Consider the following 26,168-nt stretch of genomic DNA (forward strand, 5'->3'; position numbering starts at 1 on the left):
AAATAGAATAGTAGTTGCCAGGGTCTGGGAGGAGGGGAGAATAGGCAGCTATTGTTTAATGGGTACAGAGTTTCAGTTTGGGAAGATGAAAAAAGTTCTGGAGATGGATGATGGTAGTGGGTGAACAACAATCTGAATGCAGTTAATGACACTGAACTGCACACTTAAAAATGACTAACATGGTGAATTTTATGTTTATGTGTGTTTTACGTATATTTTACCACAATAAAAAAAATATTAACTGCAAAAGTGTTTTGGGGAGATATGACAGTTGCAGGAAAACGGTAGAGCTGTAAAAATGCTTTAAAATAATGCACATTTAAGCTTAGGAGGGGTATAGTGGCTCACACCTATAATCCCAGCACTTTGAGAGGCCGAGGCAGGAGGATTGCTTGAGCCCAGGAGTTCAAGACCAGCCATGGCAACATGGCAAGAACCTGTCTCTGTAAAAAATTTTTAAAAATTAGCCAGGCATGGTGGTACATGCCTGTAGTCCCATCTACTTGGGGGGCTGAGGCAGGAGGATTACTTGAGCCCAGGAGGTCAAAGCTGCAGTGAGTCATGAAGGCACCACTACACTCCAGCCTGGGCAACAGAGTAAGACACTGTCTCAAAAATAAATGAAAGTAAAATAAACTTAGGAGAAAATGAGATATTGCAGAATTTCTCACTTTTGGCAAAATTCACAAAATTGAATGCCATTTGGATTATTTTGTACCAATATTCTATGGCTGATTGATTCAAAATTTAGACATACATGGATTTAGCCAATTATCCATTATAATTTTGGAACTCAACTTTTGCATTCATGCTTTGTCTGGAAGCAAAGTGGCCAGGCCTGAAAAAATTTTGTAACAATCAGCAAGCAAACAAAAATTTGTTACTCAACAATAAGGATCTGTTTTTCTTCCCCTCTCTATTCCACAAAGTGTTAAAAGTCTTAGACCAGGAGCAGTTGCCTGATCACAAAAGAAATAAGTAATTTGTAGCAGGTGGTTCTAATTGTGCCCATCAAACCTGTCATTCCATTGTGCAGAAGAGTGGAAAATCAATTAGCAACTACAAGCTTGGGTACTGAAGAGTGACAGGAGTGTCTTAAACAGGAAAGCAGTAATGGAAGAAAATGATTACCATGGCCACTAGTGGACACTCCTGGATCTGAGACACTTTCCATCTACTGCCCAACCTTCTCAGACAAAAGATGCTGTTTGCAAAAATTCCAACGTGTATGGTGAATCAAAAGCAGTACAGTGTGGACCCTTGTTTCTTCCCTGATGGACTCTGAATGATTAAAAACCAAGAGCATTGGCCCTTTCTTTCTTCAACTCATGAGTCCTGTGTTGGAGTTGCTGCTTTGAATGTAGACATGTTTTGGGGGTAGCATAAGTATATGTTAACTGACTTGGACAGATGACACATCCTGCTCATCTGTACTCCCTCAGGGCTTGGCGGGTGACCAGGCAGCACACCAGCACAGGGCAATCTGGACAGGCGTAGGAGGCCAAGACTGGGATAAAAACAAACTTCTCTATGCCATAGTTCTGCTTTACAGATGGACCAGGCATGAGCGCTGGCTACTGAATACAGTTTACCAGAGAAAACATTGAAAGTATTCACAACATAGTCTTGTATCCAGTTTTGGGGAAAATGAAACAGATTTTTTTTCCCAGATACTTTCTGTCATTTGTATGAGGTCCCCAAAGGGTTCATGGAATATGAAGCATTTGTTCTAACAGATTTCTGCCTTAGCTAGGGTCACTGTGGCACTATGGGTTATCTGTAATGTCACTGTGAGTTTATCCATTTATTGTGCTATTCTACCTTCTTCACTTATTTCTTGTGTCTATGTTCGATCTCTTCAGCTGCTGGGTTTCAGAAAGCACTGGACAATAATAGCATGCCTTTTATTTCTTGTGGATAGCATGTCAGTGTTTAATATGGGGACTCTCACAAAACAGGTATTCAAAAAAATTTTCTAATAAACTCTTGGCTATTAATTTTTTGTGTGGTCAGATAACATATGAAAAATAATTAACACAGTGCCAGGTATGTGACAGGCACTCAATGAACATTAAACAAAAAAATAAAGAATAAGACATAAAAAACAGGTGAAACAATTGGACTTATTTTCTTTGGTAAAAAAACATAATTAAATTGTAATTAACAAAAGAGCATATAGCTTCATTGGTCAGCCTCCTGTAAAGTCCAGTGTTGACTCACTGACTAGGGGACTTCCAACCCAAGGTGCTCTTGGAACCTTTTGGGTGAGTTAACAAATTGATAAAGGCTTTCTTCTGCCTGTTAGCCAAACCTGGGAGGAGAAAGGTAGAACTAAAAACAATGCTGAGATACATCAAAGGTAGTGCTATATTTCGACGGGAGGATCTCCTGAAAGTAAAATGTTTCGCCAGGTGACTTAGTCTGCCAAATGCTATCAATCCATTTGAGTGTGTGTGTGTGTGCGTGTGTCTGTTTGTGTGTGTGTGTGTGCATTCCCGTGCATTGTTTGGAACAGAAGCTGGGTAAGAAGGCAAGAAAGAGGGTAAGAGGAGGAAGGACATACTGGCAGCTTTGGATGTTGACTTCCATTGTGGGAGGAGCAGAGAAATCATACAGGAATTCCTCTACAAATTAGGCTTATATGGGAAGGGTCTCTAGGTAAAACCAGTTGTCCTATTTGCTGGTATTCAGTGAATATTTTTAAAGGCAATGGCCCAGGTAAATATGCAAGTGACTTGCTTTGCAGGTGTAGTTTCCTGTGGCACCACTGGAGTTCTACCCCGCTTCTGTCTTCCCCAGGAGGAGTGGGTCTCCCAGGTGTTCCAGCCCCCACTGTCCTCCTGGCATCGATACTGATATGAGGTCACCTTTGCTCTTGGTATTTTTATCCCCTACAGGTATTATGCATCGGTACCATGGGGCAGATTGTATGGAGTGTAAAAAGGGCACAGTCTTTGTGCCAGCATCAGGAAGGCATATGTGCACAGAGAAGTCTCAATCTAAATAAAATAGATGGAAGAAGTGATGGTGAAGGATTTGAATATCCTCCACATTTTATAGCTTTTCTGCTAAAAACACCCCCATACAACTCACATACATTACATCAAAAAAATACTTGTTAAATAATGTGTTTTGGCTGGGCGCGGTGGCTCATACCTGTAATCCCGGCACTTTGGGAGGCTGAGGCAGGTGGATCACTTGAGGTCAGGAGTTCAGACCAGCCTGGCCAACATGGTGAAACCCCGTCTCTACTAAAAATACAAAAATTACCAGGGCGTGGTGGCAGGTGCCTGTAATCCCAGCTACTCATGGGGCTGAGGCAAGATAATTGCTTGAACCTGGGAGGTGGAGGTTGCAGTGAGCTGAGACTGCACCACTGCGCTCCAGCCTGGGCAACAGAGCAAGATTCTGTCTCAAAAAAATGAAAAAAAATAGAATAAAAAATAAATAATGTGTTTCATTTCCCATATAAGCAGTTAGAAGATAAAATCTAAAAACATCTGAATATATTAGAAAAGCTGGATAATTAATAAATCTTTATGGATAGTAAAGGTCACCTTACATTTTATTATTTATTACTCAAAAATCAATTCTGGAATAACATAGTATAATTTAAATTCATCTCAATAAATAACTTAAATAATTTAGTACTTTGATGTATAGCACGATTTAGATTTGAACAGTTATGGTTGTAGCTAGATTTTATCATTCCAAGAGTCCTCATGTGAAAGCCGTCTTGTTTCTGTTAAAAAAAGTTTAATTTACCTGTTTGTAATGGTTACAAGTGCAGGAGGACAGTAATAACCACTGGAAGCTTGGTCAAAGCTTCGAAGGACTGTGTCAATTTTGTAACAGAATCCACCATGTCTCTCCCATCCCTTAAAAAGAATAAAAGGGAAATTAAGGACACAATCTCATTTAGTTAAATACCAAGAGATATTTTCGCATACTCTTTTACCACCTACATAACTTTCTTCTCTTACTCCTTTAAAACTCCTTGAATTTTTGTCTTGATATTTTTATATTTATTCTATCCGGTAATGCCATTAACTACACCCACTTCTACATTTATTTAATTTATTATCTTAAAACCTAAAATTTTTAATTAACTTAAAACGTAAAACCTTAAAAGTAAATGAAAATAAAGGGCATTCATTCAAGATCTCTACCTCTCTCTTTCTCTCTCTCTCTCTTTCTCTCTCTCTCTTTCTCTCTCTCTCTCTCTGTGTGTGTGTGTGTGTGTGTGTGTGTGTGTGTGTGTGTGTGTGTGTCTCTCTCTCTCTCTCTGACTTACAGAATTTCATATAAATGGCCCCGACAGGAGGGTAGAAATTAAGTGTTGGCTCTAGGGTCAGGATGCATGGGTTTGAATTCTGGCTCCACTACTGTGCAACCTTGTTTAATATCATAGTTTTTTCATCTATACGATGAGGATAATAATAGTATTTATGGAGCTGTTCTGAGAATCAGAGAAGGACAATGCAGACAGAGATTTTAGAATTGAACAGAGGGGAAAGAGAACATGAACAAAGAGAATATATGTATCTAGATAATATTAGAGATTTTTTTCAACTTTCATATTGATTATTTCATGTTATCCCTCTGAGATTCATTGAGATTAGGGACTTGGATAAAGTCAAACTAGTGGATCAGTTGGGCCTGAAACCCAATTCTGGAACAGTCCAGGATGGTCTTGTTTGGAGCATAATGCTTCCAAATAGAGAATGGCCAATATATGTATTTTTTCTTTTTCTTTCTTTTTTTTTTTTTGTAAAGATTATTCCTAAATTAACTGGCTGGCCTTTTGGAGGGGAAGAAAGTAAGCTTTGGCACTCAGACAAAAATGAGAAACATGTAGGTCTATGTTTTAGCCCTGGGAACAATGAAGGGTGGCTCTTTCTTTGAAATCATGCAGTACAGTCTATGGCCACACCACCCTGAACGTGCCTGATCTCATCTGAAATCACACAGTATGGTAAGACATACATTCATTAGTCCTCTATATTTAAACTGAGCTATTTTAGTTCTTTTTTCCCCAATATTATTAAATCACATCATTTTTATCTATTTTAATTTATTCACCAGTTTTAAAACACTCTTCATTTTATGCTATGCCAATTCTTGCCAGCTTTTGATCAGTTATAAAATGATTTCTCATAAATTTCTTGGAAAAGATGTTGGTCTTGCAGTAAATTAAAGAAAACCTTAATTTAGAGATCAGCTGTGTTAGTTCAAACATATCATTAACTGAGGTAGGAAGCACAGGAGCTCCCACATCCAGCCATCTAGGATCTGCTCTGAACTCACTCCCCTTCACTTCTATTCCCAATCTTCTCTCTGTGAGTAACTGACAGCTCCATACAGCTCCTTCATGCATCCCTCCAGGGTAGGAGCAGGGATATTAGACTGCTCCTGTACTTGGAAGGACAGGGAGAGGGAGGCTGGCAATTTGACCTTTCCGATAATGTATTCTTCTTCATTAGCAGTTTTTAGATCATAGGCTGCTTAGCAAAACAAACAAACAAAAAAATCCAATAACTGAACCAGCTCAAGAAAAGGGAGGGAAAAAAAGATCTGGCATAGAATAATCAGAAACACAGACTTGTTACTTCAAGGCTTTGTCCACACAATGAATACAGGAAGGATAACTGATTATATCAGTTAACCCTTTGTACACTAGGTGCCATTTCATTTTTAAATGAAAGGATGGTGGTGACAAAACTGAAGGAATTGCTCATATTGTCCAATCCCAAAAAAGTGACTCAGAAGGAAAAACAAATCACTTCTTTTGCTTTGAAATTATCAAGATTGATTTTACAAATTGATTTTTCAAGTGCAGACTGTTTAGAGAATTGCATTGAAGCAACTTTCTAAAAAAGAGAAAACTTTCAAAACCATATTCATAGACTGATGCATAATAAAATTACTGGAAATTTCCTCACAAAGCTAGAGAATTGGCTATGAACTCAGAAACTTTAAATACTGGTAATGCTGGCTGGAAAAGGGAAGCCATGAACAAAAGTTTGAATAGAACATCAGTTTTGTATTTGCAGTGTAAAAAGTTAATTGTCCTTTCAACAAAAATAAAACACATTGAGTTTCCCAGAAAGCCACAGTAAGACAAATCCCCCCACCCTCGCCCCTGCCCCGTCTTCAATATTTCATATCAGGTAGAGATTAATCAGAGATCAGCTATAACTAATTCAGAGATTATAATCATTAGATAAAATGGTGACATGTCAGCTATGGCACATCTACTATCCAACTAGAGTATGAAGTTCACATGTTTACACATTGATTAATGAATAAAATGAAGATTCTAAGGGGATGGGTCATTGTTCAATTGCAATACAAATAACTGGATTAGAAGAGAAAATAATTAAAGCATAGTTGCATAAAGACCAGGTCTGGAAAACTGTTGAGACTGATAAAGCATAGTTCACTCTGACTCAGAGGAACACAATTGTTTTATGACATCTCACTTGAAAACTAGGAAAACCATAGGTCAGGCACAGTGGCTGAAGCCTGTAATCCCGGTACTTTGGGAGGCCGAGGCAGTAGATCACTTGAGGTCAGGAGTTCGAGACAAGTCTGGCCAACATGGCAAAATCCCGTCTCTACTAAAAATACAAAAATTAGCCAGGCGTAGTGGCGCACGCCTGTAATCCCAGCTACTCGGGAGGCTGAGGCATGTGAATTGCTTGAGCCTGGGAGGTGGAGGTTGCAGTGAGCTGAGACTGCGCCACTGCACTCCAGCCTGGGTGACAAAGCAAGACTCTGTCTCAAAAAAAAAAAAAAAAAGAAAAGAAAGAAAGACTAGGAAAACCAAGTGTGAGACAGGGCATCACACATCACAGGATAGTCACTGTACAGATGCTGTATCAGGACCATTTACATTTTTAATCTCAAAAGAAAAGTAATCCTGTGTAGAAGATAGCAAGACAACGTTTCTCAGGACAGGAAAAAAAAGAGGAAAGGAAAGAGGCGGGGGGGGGGGGGGCGAGGAGAGAGAGAGAGATGAAAGAGAGGAGAGAGAGAGAGAGAGGAGAAAGATAGAGAAATTCACTTCAAATTGATGGTGGAATTGATATTCTAGCTATGAAGTCCCTGTACCTAAATTGCAATGTTAACAGCACTTACCTCTTGACATCCTGATTCAGCATCAGAGAGGACATGGCCTGCTTTTTTACAAATGTAAAAAAGTCTTTCTTCACAATTTTTGACTTTCCAGTGTCCCTCCTACGGAGAAAAATGTTACAAGAGAATGAATACACTCTGTGCTGATGCCGATGGGCAATAGCAATTCTTATAAAAAAAATATGATGAATAATGTGCTCCCGCATGGGATAATGTTTCAGGCGGCACCCTGCTTTGTCACGGAAAGGGTTGACACTTTGTCTAGGGAAAGGCCCCTCTCTCCAGCACGAGTTCCAAGGTGTGCAATCTGTAACTGGGTGGGCAGGAGAGAGGGAGCAACTATTAACAACTGGTGCTTCTTGATAGCTGCCATGTGCTAGGCTTAATGCAGGGCGATTTTCATATATTATCTCAATGTTCCAGTGAGGTAGGGATTATTATTCCCATTTTAAAGGTTAGAGTTAGCATTTTACATGGTCCTAGAGTCAGTAAAAATTGGAGCTAGGATTGATACCAAGGTCAGCCTGGCTTTCCATTAAGCTGTTCTCAATTTTTCTATGAAAAGATGGGATAGAGCCATGGTTCTCAATCTCGAGTGTGCTCCAGAAGCACCTGGAGGGCTAACTGAAACCTAGATGACTGGGCTGCACGACCAGTGTCTCATTTGGTAGGTCTGGTGGGACTTGAGAATTGGCATTCCTAACAAGTTTTCAGGTGATGTTAATGCTGCTGGTCTGGGGGTCACACTGTGAGAACCACTGGGATGAAGCCATCCTCCTGACCAAGTGAGAGTGCTGACGCCTCTCTTCAACCACTTCTAAGTGTTACATTAAATGCTTTGCTGCTTTCATGTCTCTACCTGATGCTGGGGAAATTCCTGGAAGCTACCGTGAAACACCCTAGGTAATATTGGCATAGCTGAAACTCATGTTCACCCTTCAATGATCCCTCCATCAGGAATTCGAACAGCACCACCCCATCTCCTCTTTATATGCTAGGCAGATACTTTCATGTCTTTCTCTAATCCTATTGAAGGCTACTCTCAGATCTTTCATTAATAATGATATAATAACTGCTAACATATTAAAATTTTATCCTCCCATAGGATTTTTTAATAACACAAATCAGAACCTTAGGCTAAAGTTACACAATTCAAATTCCAGGTGGTATTTCACACATCTAGAATTTTAGGGGAATGTGGAGCCCTTCCATGACCCTTAGAAAAATACAACGTCCAGGGCTGATACCTTCATCTGTAAGGGGAGCCCTGCATCGCTCCCCCATGGAGTCTTCCAGCAAACAATCCAGTTACAGGATAGTGTCAGGCATACTGTAGTTAAGAACTGTTAGATGAATGGAAGAACAAATGAATTGTTTCCTAGGCTCTCATATTCAAATTTGTGTCAACTGTGATTGGGGAACTTGTTAATTATAATAATTATATTCATACTAAGTTCTACTCCATGGAAATAAATGTTAATTTTTACACATCTACTATTTAAGGAGCTTCTGAGCTTCCAGAAAAGGGGCCATAAAATATTACACTTACGGCAGCATTGTCCTGACATATCCAATACTATTAATACCTATCCTCAATCTCTTAAAAAAAAATCTCTGTCCAAGTATTGGCTCCTGTTCTGTAAACTTGCAGAGCAACATACCCATGCCTGTCAATAAGAAATGATCACCTAAATTATATCAAAACTAATGAACCAATAAATCAGCAGATACTGTAGAATAAACTGTGGTGGGCCAGGCGCGGTTGCCCATGCCAGTAATCACAACACTTTGGGAGGCCAAGGATGGTAAAGTCCAGGAGTCTGAGACCAGCATGGGCAACATGAAACCCCATGTCTACTAAAAATACAAAAATTAGCCAGGCATGGTGGTGCAAGCCTATAATCCCAGCTACTTGGGAGGCTGAGGCATGAGAATCTCTTGAATCCAGGAGGCAGAGGTTGCAGTAAGCTGAGATTGCACCACTGCACTCCAGCCTGGGTGACAAAGTGAGACTCTGTCTCAAAAACAAACAAACAAACAAACAAACAAACAAACAAACAAACATTGTGGTGGATTTCAGCAGAGCTAGACCCAGGACAGACATTTAGAGGTATTGTTTCTCCTTTATATGGGGCTGAGAGACACTGCCTTAGCATGTATAATTGTTACGGCACTGTACAATTGTAATTGTGCTAGCACTAAAAGATGAAACCATGAAACATGTCACAAAAGTTAAGTGCTTAGAAATGCTTCCTGTTTTGCTGGCATAATTACTTTGTCAAGCCACATCAGTAACATTTAATAAACTGCCTCTTCGGAGAACCTGACAGAGTATCCTGGTGGTTAGAAGAACAAGGACATCTACCAAATCCCAACAACCCCCTAAAACTCAGCCAGTGTATTCAGCAGCTATCTTGATCAAAGAGATTAAGTCTGTTTTAGGCATAATAAACTGTTCAAATGGCTTGGGATTAAGCTAATTCTGTATAATCAGATGCTTTAGATAAATGAGAGACTAGAACATAGGGATGAATGTGATGTTCAGGCTACTGGGACCACTCCATCCACGTGAGGAAAAAAAGCAAGATTTGCCACTGATCCACAATTTTCAAAGAGGTTACACATACTGTTTAAATCCTTTTATGTGAATAACATAATGGAGCTTAAAAACCATCACTCTCCAGAGTAATCTTCCATCCCTCAGTTCTTCCCCTCATCTTCTTCACAGCAGTCAATGGCACCACCATCCACCAAAACCATGGTTGCTCAAGCCAAAAGCCGACCTCTCTCTCACCCCCACATCTAACTTAGCAACACCTTCTGTTCTCCAAAGCACACTTGGATCTGTCCACTTCTCTTCACAGTCACTACCCTAAGTCAACTCTGGTGTAGCCTCCAAACTGGCTTTTCTGCTTCCATTTTATTCCTCTCCTAACCATTCTCTGTGTAGCAGCCACAGTTAATTGTAAAATGTAAATCAGATCATGCCCTTTGTTTCCTTGAAGTACTTTATTGGTTCCTATACCACAGTCTAGAAACCTGGCATTTTAGAATTCCTACTGCCCATCTCTTACGACCTCCTCACCACTGGTCTCCTTTTTGATCATTCAACATGGCAAGTCTTGGTCTGCCTTTGGGCCTTTGCACTTGCTACCCTCTGCATGTTCTGCTTAGAATATTCTTCCCCCTTCTCTCTGAGAGCTTTTTTTTAAGTCCACGCTTAAATATTAACTTTTCAGAAATGCTTTCTGTGGCTGTCCTGTCCTGCCCCAACCCAAGCTTTTCACTATCATGTCACATAGTTCCTTGGAGCAATCATTACAACTATAATTACCATGTTTTTTCTGTGTGTACTTGTTTGCTCTCTAACATGGAAGGCCCATGAGGAACAGGGACTGCACCTGTCTTGGTCTCTGCCACAGCCCAAAGCTCCAACACAGGTGGCCTTCAGTACAAGACCAGCAAAGTGAGCACTGAACAAATGAATCAACTTACAGACTGCTCTGCTGAGACACACAGCTGGCTTCTATTTGGAAAAATGTGGGGCTCAAGTGTGTGCCAATTAGTAAAGATGACTGAAGAGTCATTAGACCATTCAAAGGAAACTGGAATTTTATTGCTGCTCAAACCAATCCATGTTTCTGATGCATTTTCTGTAAGAGATAAATGTAAATTACTTATGAGATCCTATTATTTGCAAAGGAGATAACACCCTGGAGTTATTACTAAAATATACCACTTCACATGTGATTTCTTCTTTATTTCTTTGCATGATGAAATCTGTTTAAGTCTTGGTATAAAATGTCTGTTTAAACATTTTCCCTTCCCTGCTATGGTTTGAATGTTTGTCCCCTCCAAAATTCAGGTTGAAACTTAATCCCCAGTGTGGTAGTATTGAGAAGGAGGCCTCTAAGGGGTGAGTGGGTCATGAAGGCTCTGCCCTGATGAATGGATTAATGGGTTAATGGATTAACTAGTTCTCATGAGAATGGTACTGGTGGCTTTATAAGAAGAGGAAGAGAGAGCTGAGATAGCATACTCAGCCCCCTCTCCATGTGATGCCCTGTGCCACCATGGGACTCTGCAGAGAATCCCCACCAGCAAGGAGACCCTCTCCAGATGTGGCCCTTTGACCTTGAACTTCCCAGCCTCCATAACTGTAGGAAATAAATTTCTTTTACTTATAAATTACTCAGTTTCTTTGTATTCTACTATAATCAATAGTAAATGGACTAAGACTTCCCCATAATATCCAGATCTGCTTGATATAGGCCTTATAAGTGAGGCAGAATGTGAGCTAAAGCCAATGCAACAACAAAGCCTAAGCAAGTTGGATTCCTGGGGCTCTGGTTTCTGCTAGAACCATGTATGTATGTTAAGTAGATCTGAAAAATCTGGTTTTGCTTCTGCCTAGAGAAAGGAAAAATAGGAAGGCCCACTGGAATATGAAAAGGGCATGAAACAAACAAACTTTTAATGATAGTCTAGCTTAAAGATAGGAGTTTTTTTTTTCCCAACAGATGTTGGTGAGGATGCAAAAAAAGGAACACTTATACACTATTGGTGGGAATGTAAATTAGTACAACATTTATGGAAAACAGTACGGGGATTACTCAAAGAACTAAAAATAGAACTACCTTTCAATCCAGCAATCCCACTACTGGGTATATACCCACAGGGAAAAAAATCATTATATCAAAAAGACACCTGTACTCATATGTTTATCACAGCATTATTCACAATAGCAAAGATGGAATCATGTAAGTATCCATCAGAGGAGGGTTGGATAAAGAAAATATGGTATATATATATATACACATACACACACCATGGAATACTACTCAGCCATAGAAAAGAATGAAATCATATCTTTTGCACACAGGTAGCACTTGAGGCTATTCTGCTAAGTGAAATAACTCAGAATGTCAAATACTGCGTGTTCTCACTTATAAGTGGGAGCTAAACAATGGGGACACATGGAGATACAGAGCAGGATAATAAACACTGGAGATTCCAAAAGGTAGCAGAGGTGAGGCTGAGGGTTGAAAAATCACCTGTTGGGTACAATGTTCACCATCTAGGTGATGGGGCCACTAAGAGGCCAGACTTCACCACTGCAATATATGCATGTAAGAAATACTCACTTGTACCTCTTAAACCTATTTTTTAAAGTATTTTTTTCCTTTTTCTTTTTTCTGCCATAGGAAAAAAGGAGCAAAACCTCTTAAAGGCATTGAAATGGAGTTGCTGGAAAAGTAATTAAAACTTGACAGCCTAGGTAGGAAAGGACCCTATGTGGCTGAAAGAGATGTGTAAGTGCCCTTGTTGAGATAAGCAGCCCACAGGGTTCTTTAATCCCAAATGCAAATGATTAGGAAAAATAACAGAGAAGGATGCATGTTTTTACTCCAAACTAAAATGTAACAATTGAAAAGGTCATCAAAGGAGATCCTGGACATTTTTTTTGTATTTTTAAAAACTGAAAAATGAAATAAATAATTTCAGTATTTTTCAGCATAAGTCTATGTCAAATACATGACACAGTGAAGAGCAGGCCAACTCGGATGGACTCAGGCTGTGTGGAAGCCAGGAGCCTAAAATTCCTATACATGGGGAACAATCTGAACATCACCTCACCAAATAAATTACCCATGTTCACTGGCTAAAATTGTTTAAATCTAATTATTTGCCTAAGGGGTTCCCTTTATTATGTGGATTACATGTTAACAACACACTACTGCTATCTAGTGGCCATAAAGCTAAATTACAGGTTTAGGTTTTTCGTTAGAAGTTTTAGGAAATGAACTTTCCTACTTTACAAAAAGGTTAAAAATCATCTAATATATGTGACATATATGAAGATGTTACAAAGTTTCTGAACATGTATTTTGTAAAAATCCAATAAATTTGAACTCCTGAATAACATTTAGAAACTTTAAATATACGTGCAATGAATAACCACTTTTAAATAGCTTAAATTTCTTTTCAACTCCACTAATAAAAGTAGTTACTACATTATATTTTATGCCTTTTAAACCAAAGGCAGCTGGGACTCACCATCTCCAAGGAGGGTTACAAGAAACTCCACCTCTGCTAATGAGGTTATGTCTATTAATGCACTGTTATCAGCCTGACAAGAACGCAGAGCCTCATGCCAGGTCTTTTCTTCTTTCTGAAGTTTGTAGCAATTACGATTGTAGGGATTCCAGCCAGGCTCACAGTGGGTAGCATAATATTTCCAAGCATCTTTTTCTTTTTAAATCAACAAAAAACAATGTCATTTTCCACAATTATTTTAACATTACTTATTACAGCTTATGTAAATTGCCATTAATATGATTACTTTAAAAATGTGAAAAACAGAAATATACAAAATGACATATATCATGGAATTCTAGATCTTCAGAGTTGAGAAGGGTCTAATCTATGATCTAGATTTAGATCTAGGATCAAATGAACCTCAGTATTTCATTTTCCGGATGAGCTAGTGAAGGTACAAAGAAGTAAGGAGAGGAGGGATGGCAGCAAGATGGCCGATAGAGACACCTGTGTCAGAGGCCTTTGAACAACAGCAACTCCATCTTGTTTAGGAGCTGGGTAAAATAAGGCTGAGACCTACTGAGCTGCATTTCCAGGAGGTCAGGCATTCTAAGTTACAGGATGAGACAGAAAGTCTCATCAAGAAAGCTTGCTAATAAAACAAGCTGCAGTAAAGAAGCTGGCCAAAACCCATCAAAACCAAGACGGTGAGGAAGGTGATCTCTGGTCATCCTCGCTGCTCATTATATGCTAATTATAATGTATTAGTATGCTAAAAGACACTCCCACCAGTGCCATGACAGTTTACAAGCCATGGCAACATCAGGAAGTTACCCTACATGGTCTAAAAGGGGGAGGAACCCTCAGTTCCGGAAATTGTATACCCCGTTCCCAGAAAACTCATGAATAATCTACCCCTTGTTTAGCATATAATCGAGAAAGAACTGTAAGTGTAATCAGCTGAGCAGCCCAAGCTGCTGCTCTGCCTATGGAGTAGCCATTCTTTATTCCTTTACTTTCCTAATAAACTTGCTTTCCTTTTATGGATTCGCCTCCAATTCTTTCTTGGGGTTTGGATCAGGACCCCTTTCTGGTAACACCTGGGATCTCGTCCCTGCCACAGGAACAGCCAAAGCAATGAATAAATGACTACACTTTCACGAAGGCAGCTGAAGGAGAGTGCTGGAGCACATCAAGGGAGTAGCAGAAACAACATGGAGCACAGAAACCCTTGCTGCCCCCACCCCCACCATCTCCCCCAACCCCCGTTATAAGCAGCTTAGAGCCAGGAGAGACTTCTCTCTGTAAGGAAAGGATGAGCAAGAGGACCCTAGCAGCCTCCAGGGTCACCTACAGTTCTTGCCACTGGGGACCCCTGCAGCCCTCACAGGCACTAAGCCCAGTTGAGGGGGCTGCCTGGAGTCTACAGGACTATGCTTGCCTCAGAGAAAGTCCTGATGCTGCACCCTGTCCCTCTGTGGACTATGGGTCTACTGCGCTGCACAATGTTGAAAAAAGAACCACTGCTAGAATGTCACATTCTGCTCCAGTAGTGAGTAGCCACAGCACCCCTCCATCCTTGAGTCTTTGTAAACACTGCACCACTTCCACCTCGTGGCCCACCATCCCCATGCCAAGCTGCTGTGGGGCTCTCACTCTACCTGGTGTGGCCAAGTTGCCACAAGCTGCTCCATCTACCCTTCCTGGTTGTTGCTGTGCTGTGCCCCTCAGAGCCTGAGCTGGCTTATCACCCTGCCTCCAAAGAAATGGTGCCTTGGCCTCCCAGAGCAGTCATGTTCCCCAGTGTGTGTGCTGAAGTGGCACTCTGCCTCCCAGGAAATCCCTACCCTGGCTGCCCAGAACAGTCACACCCCTGGCACCTGAGCTGAAGTGGCTCCCAAATCCAGGGGAAACAGTGCTTTAGCTGCCCAAAGCAGTCATACCCCCCAGCACCTAAGCTGAAGCAGCCCCATCTCATGGGGGAATGGGTGCCTTGGCTGAGCTGAGCAGCTGTGCCTTGTAGGGCTTGGCTGATATGGTACCCTGCATCCAAGGGAAACTGCATTGGCAAGGCTGGGACATCCTGCCCTCCAACACAAACAGCTGTAGTACCCTGCTTTCCTGGAACTGGACTAGTCCCACAAAGCCTGAACTGCTGAGGCACCCCACCTTCCTAGGGAGAGGAGTCATCATTTTGCTGCTCCTTGCCCCCCAGGAAACAAACCACAGGTATATGCCACCATTCCTGGGTCCTTGCTGCTACTGAACCTGACCTCGCAGAGTCTGAGATACTGCTGTGTCCCACCATCCCACGGTCTGGAGTCACCACTGCCTGGTGCTTCATCCCCTAGAGCTTGAGTTGCCACTGTACCATACTGGTTCTGGTTCCCAAATTACAGCCGTGCCCTGTTCCCTGGAGCCAAACCTCCAGAGTACCCCTTCTTCCTTGGAGGTAAATATATAGCCAAATTCAGAATGTTCAAATACTGTAATGGTGGTCTGTAAATCATTTATATCTCTACTATGAAGACTAAAGTCAAAATTGTCAAAAATAGATTGGGCACAGTGGCTCATGGCTGTAATCCCAGCACTTTGGGAGGCTGAGGTGGGAGGATGACTTGAACCCAGGAGGTCAAGCTATGATCATGCCACCATATTCCAGCCTGGGCAACAGAGCAAGACCCCGTCTCTAAAGCATAAATAAATAAGTAAATAAATAAATAACCAAGATGGTAAAACATAACTATAGCTACAATAAATTAAGAAATGCACGATATTAAAAGATGTAAATAGCGACATCAAAATTTTAACTATTGAGGGTAGGGTAAAAATCTAGAGTGATTGTATGCAACTAAAGTTAAGCAGTTATCAGTGTAAAACAGTCCATTATAACTATGTTTTATGTAAGCCACATGATAACCATAAAGCAAAAAAAAAAAAAACAAAACTATAGCAGATACACAACTGATAAAGAGAAAGGAATTGAAATTTAGCACCACACACACACAAAAATCACCAAATCACAAAGGTAAACAATAAGAGAGGAAGGAAGAAACAAAGAATCTATAAAACAAGCAGAGAACAATGAACAAAATGGCAGTAGTAAGTCTTTACCTATCAGTAATTACTCGGAATGCAAATGGATTAAATTATCTAATCAAAACACAGAATGGCTGAATGGATAAAAGGTTACTAGGAGTCAACAAGAGAAAATGAGCAGAGGTAGGAAAAGGGATACAAGTAGCAGATATGTAGGATGAACAAGTCTGAAGGTCTACTGTACAGCATGAGGACTATAGTTAATGTAGTGTATTCAGGATTTTTGATAAATGAGTAGATTATAGTTGCTCTTGTCACAGTGGGGGAAATGGGTAACTAAGTAAGATGATGGATGTGTTAATTTGTTTCACTAAGATAACCATTTTACTATCTATATATGTATCCTATGACATCATGTTGTATACTCTGAACATACACAGTCAATTTTATTTTAAAAAATAGTAAAAAAGTAAAACAACAACAACAAAACCAAAGAAGTAAAGAGACTTGACAGAGGACATACAATGAAAGCAGAGTGTTGGGGCTAGATATAAAATTTAACAGAGCTGCTCATTTTTGAAACCTTTTTAAATTTAAAAGAAGTATTATGGAATACAATTTAAATGGTATTCCAAGGATTTTATACATAGTATGTGGGTGAGGTAGATATTTATCCCCAGCTGAAAAGAGCCTAAAACTCTGATGACTTCCTTTAAAATGGGGATGACAAATAGGTTTCACTTTGAAAATAAGTCTTGAGTGTCCACGATGTTCCTCTGGGCTGATATGAACCCCAGGTGGGGCTTTCAGGAACACAGTGCCATGATGTTTTGGACATTGGAGGGCAGTGGTGATGCACATGCTTATTTTGGCTTTCCTTTCTCACGAGACTGTCCCCAATCTGATGATGGCATTTTTACCTTATTTTATTAACCACAACGAGGTGCCTCCATTAAGAACGAATTTAGTTAAACTAAATATGATTTCACTGCTATTTGGGAAACAAAACATTCTTTTAAAATTGTTTCTAGGACTCTGACAGCAATTAGAATCATGGCCAAAGAGTGTCAGAACTTTGTATATCATTGACCCCAATGGTTTTCAGCCTAAAAAAGCACTCATGAAATCCTTTTTGAACTTGGAATTTTAGGCTGCGCGTGGTGGCTCACGCCGTAATCCCAGCACTTTGGGAGGCTGAGGTGGGCGGATTGCCTCAGGTCAGGAATTCGAGACCAGCCTGGCCAACATGGTGAAACCCCGTCTCTATAAAAATACAAAAATTAGCTGGGCGTGGTGGCAGGCGCCTGTAATCCCAGCTACTCGAGAGGCTTAGGCAGAATTGCTTGAACCCAGGAGGCGGAGGTTGCAGTGAGCCAAGATCGTGCCATTGCACTCCAGCCTGGGCCACAAAAGCAAGACTTCAATCAATCCACAGAAGAATGTGTTGAACTTGAAGCAAAGCAAATAATCCAAATAAGCTAACTTAACTACTCCATTTCTGGTCTTCTGACCTCAATTAGCAGATAGAAGGATAAATATAACAGAAGGAAAGAAGGGTGGCAGGAGGGAATGCAAGATGGCATAAGAAAGAAAGAAAGAAAAAATGAAAAGAGAAGGAACGGAGAAAGGAATATGAAAGAAGGAAGAGAGGGAGGGAAAAGGACAATAACAGGTGGTAGCAATTTCAGCAAATTCCTGAAATAATGGAAAAATCTCTACATAAAAAAATGACAAGATGCTTCTTCTTTCCCCAGCTTGTACCCCATATTCTACAAAACTTCTAGGCTTAGCTATTTAAAGGAAAATGAAAGTTAAAACCCAATTCTAAGAGACAATATTTAAAAATGATAATTCAGCTTATTATTTTAAATCTAGAGTTTTTTCTAATTATTTTTGTAATGATTCTTTAAAAAATGGTTATACTTTTATCTCTACATTTGGAGCTAAGACATTAATTCTCAGAGAAACTAAAAAGAGGTTATAGACCTGAAAAACAGAAATAATTGGACTTCTGGTACTAGATTGTGATTAGATATTATTTAAGTATTAACTCCATCTAAAAGTTCTGCATGTAATTTCAGGGAGGAAGGTGTGTTACTAATAAGAGATTCAGAGTGTGGCAGAAAATCAATGAAGTAAATAATTATATAAAATTGTTTTCTAAATTATGTTTAATTTCTAGGGGAACAATAAACTCAAAACTAGAATAGAAAAAGAAACGTATCTTATTTCTCTAATACAGAATGACTAAGCGTGCAAATTTTTTAAAAGAGAAAATGTTTGCTATGCTCAGATTATTTCAGTTTTTAGTATAAACCTAAATGCATTTGTTAAAATCACAGTCCCTTTGACATAACAGATATTGTCTAGTTACACATCTTTTCATATAAATATAAACTAGATTTAGCTAAGTTTACATTACGAATTATTAGCAAAAAATAGAGAAATTTACATATATTGAGAGGACAAGTAAACAACACCTAAGAACAACTTAAAATAAAAACACTTACCAACTATTTCATGATCAATGTGGTTTAGATATTTTTTACATATATATGGCAAGGTGGACTCACAATCCCGACTCCTCCAGGCACTTGGCATAAATGAACTAAATGTTCCACAGTGATCTTCAACAAATGGCTCAAAATTTACCTCTGAAAATACAATGAGTGTCTTTAATATTAGAAGCAAAAGCAGTTAGTTTAATATATATTGAAATGTGGTTTTCAGCATCGGGGGACAGCGTTTCTATTTGTCATATATAGTAAATCCTATAAGATGTTATATCCTATAAGATGTTATCTATGATTTTGCAGTTACAGTCCAGGCATGTCAATTAAATGATTTCCCAAAGATTCCAAAAGACCCACTTTTATTATCTTAAAGTAGAGAGATATTTTGCAATTTGTAGCTATTTTTAAAACAGCAGACTGGAATCTTGGCTTACACCCAAATCCTCCTGCAACTTTGGCTAAAAAGCTTATCTTCCTGGTCCCTATTTTCTGGTTTGGAAAAGCTTGCCTTAAAGGAATTCAGTCAGGCTAAAAAATGTTTATAAACTACTCTCAAAAAAGCATGTCCTATGTGCATGGGAAATGCTGCTGTGTAAGGCTGCAAGATGATGCCACGTGACGAAGGCAAAGAAAACACTGCGGGTACCTGGGCTCCAATTCAGATAGTTGAGCGGCGTTCCATCAGACCACTGCCAGCCAGCGTGTTCATCCAGCTGATTGAGGCCCATCCACACCTCCACTGTTTTACTGCTCATGTGCTCTGAAATGAAAATTATGGAGCTTCAAAAAAAAATCCAGTGTTACACATCTTTCTTGTTCTCCTATTCCTGGATCATGGAGTCAGAAACTAATTCCACTCAATGACGGGAAAGGTGCACAGAATGCACGTGGTGCTTCTGAGTGATAAAGCAGGCTCCCACCATCTTGAGAAACAGAGCAGGCTCACTGACGGCTGTTTTTCAACTGTGAATGCTTCATGCAAGTACCCAGAAAGGTTGCCTTTCAGGGTTGTCAATCTAGACAAGGGTGCATGGTTGCATACTTGAGGCCATCTTACTTGAGTGAGCTCATGAACTTAAAGGTTTAATAGGGTGGAGGAAGAGGTGTGCAGGGTCAGTCCCAGAAAGTGAACAGAGGCACATCTTCAAAGGTAAAAAGGTGTGCTGAAGTAGATCAGGAAGGGGTGTAGAGTGTGACAGCCACCAGGAGATGTCCGCTCAACAGGAGGGACCAGAGTGTCTCGGGGGATCCCTAGCAGGTTGGGACCTAAGGCTGTGTGCAGTGCAAACTGGAGGCTGCTTCCACAGCTTGAGGTGGGAGAAGTTTAATGGCAGGCTGGCTCTGTGGCCCCTCCTCTTAACCAGTCCACTACAACTTGCAGTTTAATGCAATACCATTTTTGTTATAGATACTATGAATAAAAACATGCATTGACATGCAGAAAAACAGTTATCAAAATTATAGAATTATGGGAATTTTTCCTCAGTTTTTCTTTTTGTGCACCTAAATTTTAAACATTATTCCAGAACAAATAGGTACTACTTATGGAGCAAAATTTCGGGGGGAAAAAAACCAAGACCCAGTGTCAGAAACATAATGAAAGTGGCAATTTTGTGATGCTTTGAAATGTTGCCATTTACTCGTTTAATCTATAAAGGAGAGCATTGTTCGCTTACAATTCACCTGATTCAGAGCCCAATTTATTTTTAGTCAGACGCAGGGGTCCTGCCTAAGATTAAGACCCTGACGGATAAGGGTTATAAACAGGGTGACCGTATGCCCCCATTTTCCTGGAAAACTCATGGTTCATGCTGGTATTTCCAGAATAATTATTAATCACAGTCCCTTTTACTATCAAAAGAATCTCAGTTTGGATGATAGATTGTATGATTACCCAGGTTGTGAAGGTCATTGTAGTCATATAACAAGGCTGCAGCATCCTCAGTGACTAGATATTTCAATACAATTGTGAAAAACTCAAAGAACCTAACCCATTTAAGAAAAGAGAAAAAGGTGCTTTATAATTTTGAGACTCCCAGAAATCAATAAACAGAAACAGCATACTATACACGGGTTTCACCCTTCCAAGTTTCTGTGGCATTCATATGGAATCTCTTTCTAATGTCCATTTGATTATTCCTTTCAATAGCACCATTCGATTGAATCGTTTAGCAGGTCTTATGATGATAAGAAGTGAAATGGATTGACAGGGCAGGGAGAAATTTTCACGTTTCACATCCAGGCAAGTGCCAAGTGATATTTTAAAATCTAGTTAAAATATTAAAACGTTAATTATTCTTATCTTAGAATTTTTTTTGAATACCCATTGTGCAATTGTTTTAATAATGCAGATAAAAAATCATTGTGCAATTTATAATCTGTGTCTGAAGGCACAAAAAACCATCTATTTACCTTTAGGACTAAGCTGGCCCACGATACTGTAATAAGAAACTCAAATTTAAATTCCTTTGGATATTTCTCGGCATTCATGACAGCTTAGATAATTCCTTGTACCATAGTATATGTTCACCAGAATTAGCAAGAAACATTAGACTATTTTCATCATTAAAAAATACCTTGGTTGGAACAGGTTTCTGTCTTTATGAACAGACTTCTGTTTTTCCAAACAATTCCCAAAGACTAATTATAGAACTGAGGTAGTTAAATCAAAGTCCCTGACATGTCTTATTTTTTTAAATGGTTATTCAAATTTGATGAATAAGTCCAGACCTTCTCATGAGAAATCCTGGCAGTTAAGATAGATAATTGTAATTCATAAATGGCATGTAAACTTTTATATAAAAACCATTTCAGGCTTAAAATGATTTTGAAAATTGATGTTTTCCTGCACTATGACTTACTCAAATCAAATTCAATAATAATTTCTGACTTTTAGGGCAGGCACGCATTGCTCATTCATTTCTTACAATCCTTCTGGAAGATATTAACGACTTACAAAAGCTTTAAAGTGCGCTTACTTTTCCATCCAGTGAACCCACTTCTGCAAACTTATAGAGAAATAATTGGGGATGTATGCACAAAGGTTTGTGCAGGGATGGTTTATAATATCAACTAATAAATACATAACAAAACAAGTAGTTTTATCAATATCTCTAATATATTACCACTAACTTATACTACTATGTAACCATTACAAATTATGATGTAGATCTATATTTACAGATACGGGCAAATGTTCATTAAATGCAGGTAAATAAAATAACCAGATTACCAAACTGTGTACGTAGTTGTTGTTAAATGGTTAACACACACTGAGTGTTTGTTATGTGTGCCAGGCACTTTTCTATGATTTCACCTGTATTAAAATATGTAATCCACACCAGGAATTTGCACTGTTATTATTTCCACTTGGTAGAAGGGGAAATTGAGGCACAGAGCGGTTAAATCACTTGCTTGAGTAATCCTGCTACTTAAGTGGTAGAGGCAGGATTCAAACCCAGGCAGGTGGCTCCCTGCTCCTAACCTGAGCAGGTGGTTAAATCACTTGCTTGTATCACTGTGCAATAGCTGCCATGTTTTTATTTATTTTTTATTTATGTATTTTGATATGAAGTCTCATTCTGCCACCCAGGCTGGAGTGCAATGGCATGATCTTGGCTCACTGCATCCTCCACCTCCCAGGTTCAAGTGATTCTCCTGCCTCAGTCTCCTTAGTAGCTGGGACTACGGGTGCATGCCACCACGTCCGGCAAATTTTTGTATTTTTAGTAGAGAGAGGATTTCGCCATGTTGGCCAGGCTGGTCTTGAACTCTTGGCCTCAATTGATCCACCTGCCTTGGCCTCCCAAAGTGCTGGGATTACTGGCGTGAGCCACTGCACCTGGCTGCTGCCATGTTTTTATATAATACCATTTTTTATATATACTGTGTATGTACACATGCATTTATATGTTTTTGCAGAGAAACACAGTTGTCTGGATTACAGAACTATGGGAACTTTTTTATTGGTTTTTCTTTCTATATACCTGAATTTTACAAATTATTCTAAAATAAACATGGACTACATATGCAATAAAATTTGAAAAAAACTGGCATCAAAAACTGTTAATGAAAGTGACTAATTTTGTGATATTTTCTAATGTTTCCACAAGTTTTTAAAGAGGTGAATGTACACACATACAAATACATTTAATCTATAAAGAAGAAGTAAGAGGAGAGTTTAGGCAATGAGCGAAACATAAGTCTTAGTTTATCGGCACAATTCTTTTAACATATTATTGTCTATACTGTTAACATATATGTGCTTTTGCTTTTCCCACTAAATTTTAAGGTTTTGTTTTTGGGACCCACCAGAAGGCCTATGATGTACCTGCACATGGTGAAAGATATGTAAGATTTTGTTTAATTAATAAAATGCTTAATGATTTATTAATGGAAATGGAATGGCTAAGATCTCCAGAAGAGCAAGAAAATAGCCCTTAAATTTAGAAATCTTCCTGATCCACTTGTTAGAACTGCAGCTCTCCTGGGTCCCTTGCTGTGGCCTCAAATTCTCTTCTCCAAGGAGGAGAAAATAAGAAAGACATCACTGGATGCCAAATGGAATCACTCAAGGCTCATGGAAAAATTTTGGGTGAGAGTTTTGGGCCATATTAAGGAAAGAAAAATATTTTTTAAGAACTTTTTGTCAGAATATATTTTTGTATATGTGAAAACAGTTAACAACCATCTTTTATTGTATCAATATCAATGTGCATCATCCACCTACTTACCCCTTATGAAATTTTCTTCAGTTTCATCTGTAATACTTAACAGCGCACCTCCTTGCATCTGGCATGAAGAATGTGCCTCACTCCAAGAGAGAGATGAAAGCAGGTTGAACTGGTAGCAAATGTGTGAATTGAGGTCCTTCTCCCAAATAGTATCACAACCTACTTCTGCAGAGGCTGGAAACAATGGCCATTAAAAACAACCAAGTCTTATTTTATCTATACAGCAACATATTTCTAAGGTAAGTCTCAATGGAATTATTCCATCTTGCAATCTCTAAAATTTCAGTGCCTTATCTATTCTTGATTAGGTCTTTATGATAAAATCTGCATTGTTATTCCATTGCTAAGATATGGTTAAACTCTTTCATGATTTACCTAAAGAAATGTAAGAAATCACCAATGAAGAAGCTATGATCCTTTCCAGAGTAATAATAGGAACCAATTTTAAGAGAAGGAAGTAGAAGCAAAGTATTTGTGAAAATAAGATCTAAGTTCTTTTGTCATTTAGAACTTTATATTGAAAACTTGTAACTTTAAATGTTCATTTTAGTAGATACAAATGTTATTTCAAAGGCATTTCTCCCTAAATACAAAATGCTAAAATAAAAGGATACAGTAGGAATATGAGTCAATAGTAAACACAAGTTTTCAAATAAACATCAAGCACAGGAACACTGACATATAGTTTAAGAAAGTTCTTTCAGCCAAGAGGAATAGAAGCAAGATCCACTTGTAAGACACTGGCCGAAGATTGCATAGTGTGCTCAAAAGGAAATTTAATAAAGTATGAAATGTGGAGCTGAAGTCTGAAGTTTTTTTTTGAAATAACAGAAAATTAAGACTGAGTTTGGGTGCTTTTGCTAACATTTAAAATCAAACTCCAAGGTGAACTAAGTAGCCACAATAATGACCGGAAACCAAACTCAGACAGAGAATGTCAGAATACAGAGAATGTGAGCCATACTGCAGCATGACTGAAAATGACTGACAGACAACCAGCTGAAGTCTAGGATGGCCTTTCCCAAAGTGTGATTCCCAAAGTAAGACAACTTTAAGAGGCTCCCCAAGAAAATCTGGACACAATGCATACATAGCGTTCTCTGGGAAATTCACAATGAACATTAGCATATTCAAGGCTCTGAGAAGTTTTGTAGTAAAGAAACATGCTTACTGTTAATTTAGTGTACTTCAAACTTATTTGACAATAAAATCTTTTTTGTTTGTTTTTTTTTCCTCCCTCATAGCAGTTAGATGGTCCCCTTGGGAAATGTGGAAAATTTATTTTCATGTCTGGTTGCAACACACATTCCAGAGGTTTTAAATCACATATAAATCTAAGGTTGTCTATAGAGTTTCCTGACTGATACATGTGTTTATAGAAGGATCCAAGATTAAAGGAAGGCAGAAGACAAGGCTATCACCAAGTAACACTGAAGGGAAGGAAAAGAAAGAAAGGAAAAAGAGAAGGGAAATTTTCAGTAACCATTTTGCCCAGGTGGCTGAAATTTCCCCATTGAGATGGAATCCTTAAAGATTGTTTTCAGTTAAAATCCTAGGCCTTCCCTGAGAAGGACAATATACTACCACGTGTTACGAGACACTAGTTCAGCCATACTCATCCACCATGACAGCTGAGACCATGATGGGGGAGCGGGGGTGTGTTCATAGTTTTGGCATGCATAAGAATCATTTAGGACAGTCACAGTGGCTCATGCCTGTAATTCTAGCACTTTGAATTGAAGCGGGAGGATCACTTGAAGTCAGGAGTTCGAGACCAGCCTGGTCAACAAAGCAAGACCCTATCACTACAAAAAGAGAAAGAAAGATGCCGGGTATGGTGTCTCATGCCTGTAATCCCAGCCCTTTGGGAAGCTGAGGCGGGTGGATTGCTTGAGCCCAGGAGTTCAAGACCAGCCTGTGCAACATGGTGAAAATTTTTTTAGTGCTGACATGACACCACAAGTAGAAAATTCGACACCTGACCTCATGTGATGGGTTTTGGTCAATACTTTGTTTCATGCACAAAATTATTTTAAATATTGTATAAAATTACCTTCAGGCTATGGGTATAATGTATATATGAAACATAAATGAAGTCTGTGTTTACACTTGGGTCCTGTGCCCAAGAAACCTTATTATGTATATGCAAATATCCTAAAATCAGAAATCTAAAACACTTTTGGGCCCAAGAATTTTGGATAAGCGATACTCAGCCTGTATAAGAATTTGTACTTCTGTACTGGCAGACACAAGTCCTTTCTCTGCTTCTCTAGGATAGGCTGCATGTCCCTCCAGGAATCTCATTTGTAAGTTGTAAGTAACAAATGGAATGAAAATGTTGTCGTAGACACTGTGATGTGCTGCTCTCTAAGGACTGCTTTGGCAGAAGAGTCTCTTTGCCCTTTCACTCTCCCTTCCCAAGGGCAGCTGACACCATGACTGGTCAATGTAGTGGTATACTTAGCCCCTGTATCCCAACAAGGGGCAACTCTGAAGGGTCACCCCAGCTTGAGAACTCTGAAAATCAAAGGCTGGTGTCTCAGGTATGTTTATTATTCTTGAAAAATTCTAATCTAAGGGCTAAAATCCTATTGTTATATTCTTTACATCTTTGATTGTGTTTATATCATCTCTTCTCTTGCTAAATTATGAGCTCCAGGGAAGCAATTGTGTCATATATAACTTTGAGTCTCCTATTACGTGATGA

General features: G+C 39.2%; 1 protein-coding gene across 10 annotated transcripts in view; it reads right to left on the minus strand.

Annotated features, from left to right (window-relative positions):
• PLA2R1 (phospholipase A2 receptor 1) overlaps window positions 1-26,168 on the minus strand; it is a 139,639-nt gene that overhangs the window by 86,608 nt on the left and 26,863 nt on the right. For all 10 annotated transcript variants that reach the window (XR_008546609.1, XR_008546608.1, XR_008546607.1 and 7 more), the window contains exons 4-10: window positions 23,462-23,635; window positions 19,375-19,488; window positions 18,726-18,869; window positions 13,195-13,389; window positions 10,633-10,790; window positions 7,141-7,239; window positions 3,766-3,878 (exon numbers count right to left, since the gene is read on the minus strand). Coding sequence is in view for 7 of the 10 variants with exons in the window: in XM_054679060.2 (XP_054535035.1) it covers window positions 3,766-3,878; window positions 7,141-7,239; window positions 10,633-10,790; window positions 13,195-13,389; window positions 18,726-18,869; window positions 19,375-19,488; window positions 23,462-23,635 (997 nt within the window). In the remaining 3 variants the exon portion in view is untranslated. The remainder of the gene's footprint in view (window positions 1-3,765; window positions 3,879-7,140; window positions 7,240-10,632; window positions 10,791-13,194; window positions 13,390-18,725; window positions 18,870-19,374; window positions 19,489-23,461; window positions 23,636-26,168) is intronic.

Source organism: Pan troglodytes, chromosome 13 (assembly GCF_028858775.2).
Source record: "Pan troglodytes isolate AG18354 chromosome 13, NHGRI_mPanTro3-v2.0_pri, whole genome shotgun sequence".
NCBI lineage: Eukaryota > Metazoa > Chordata > Mammalia > Primates > Hominidae > Pan > Pan troglodytes.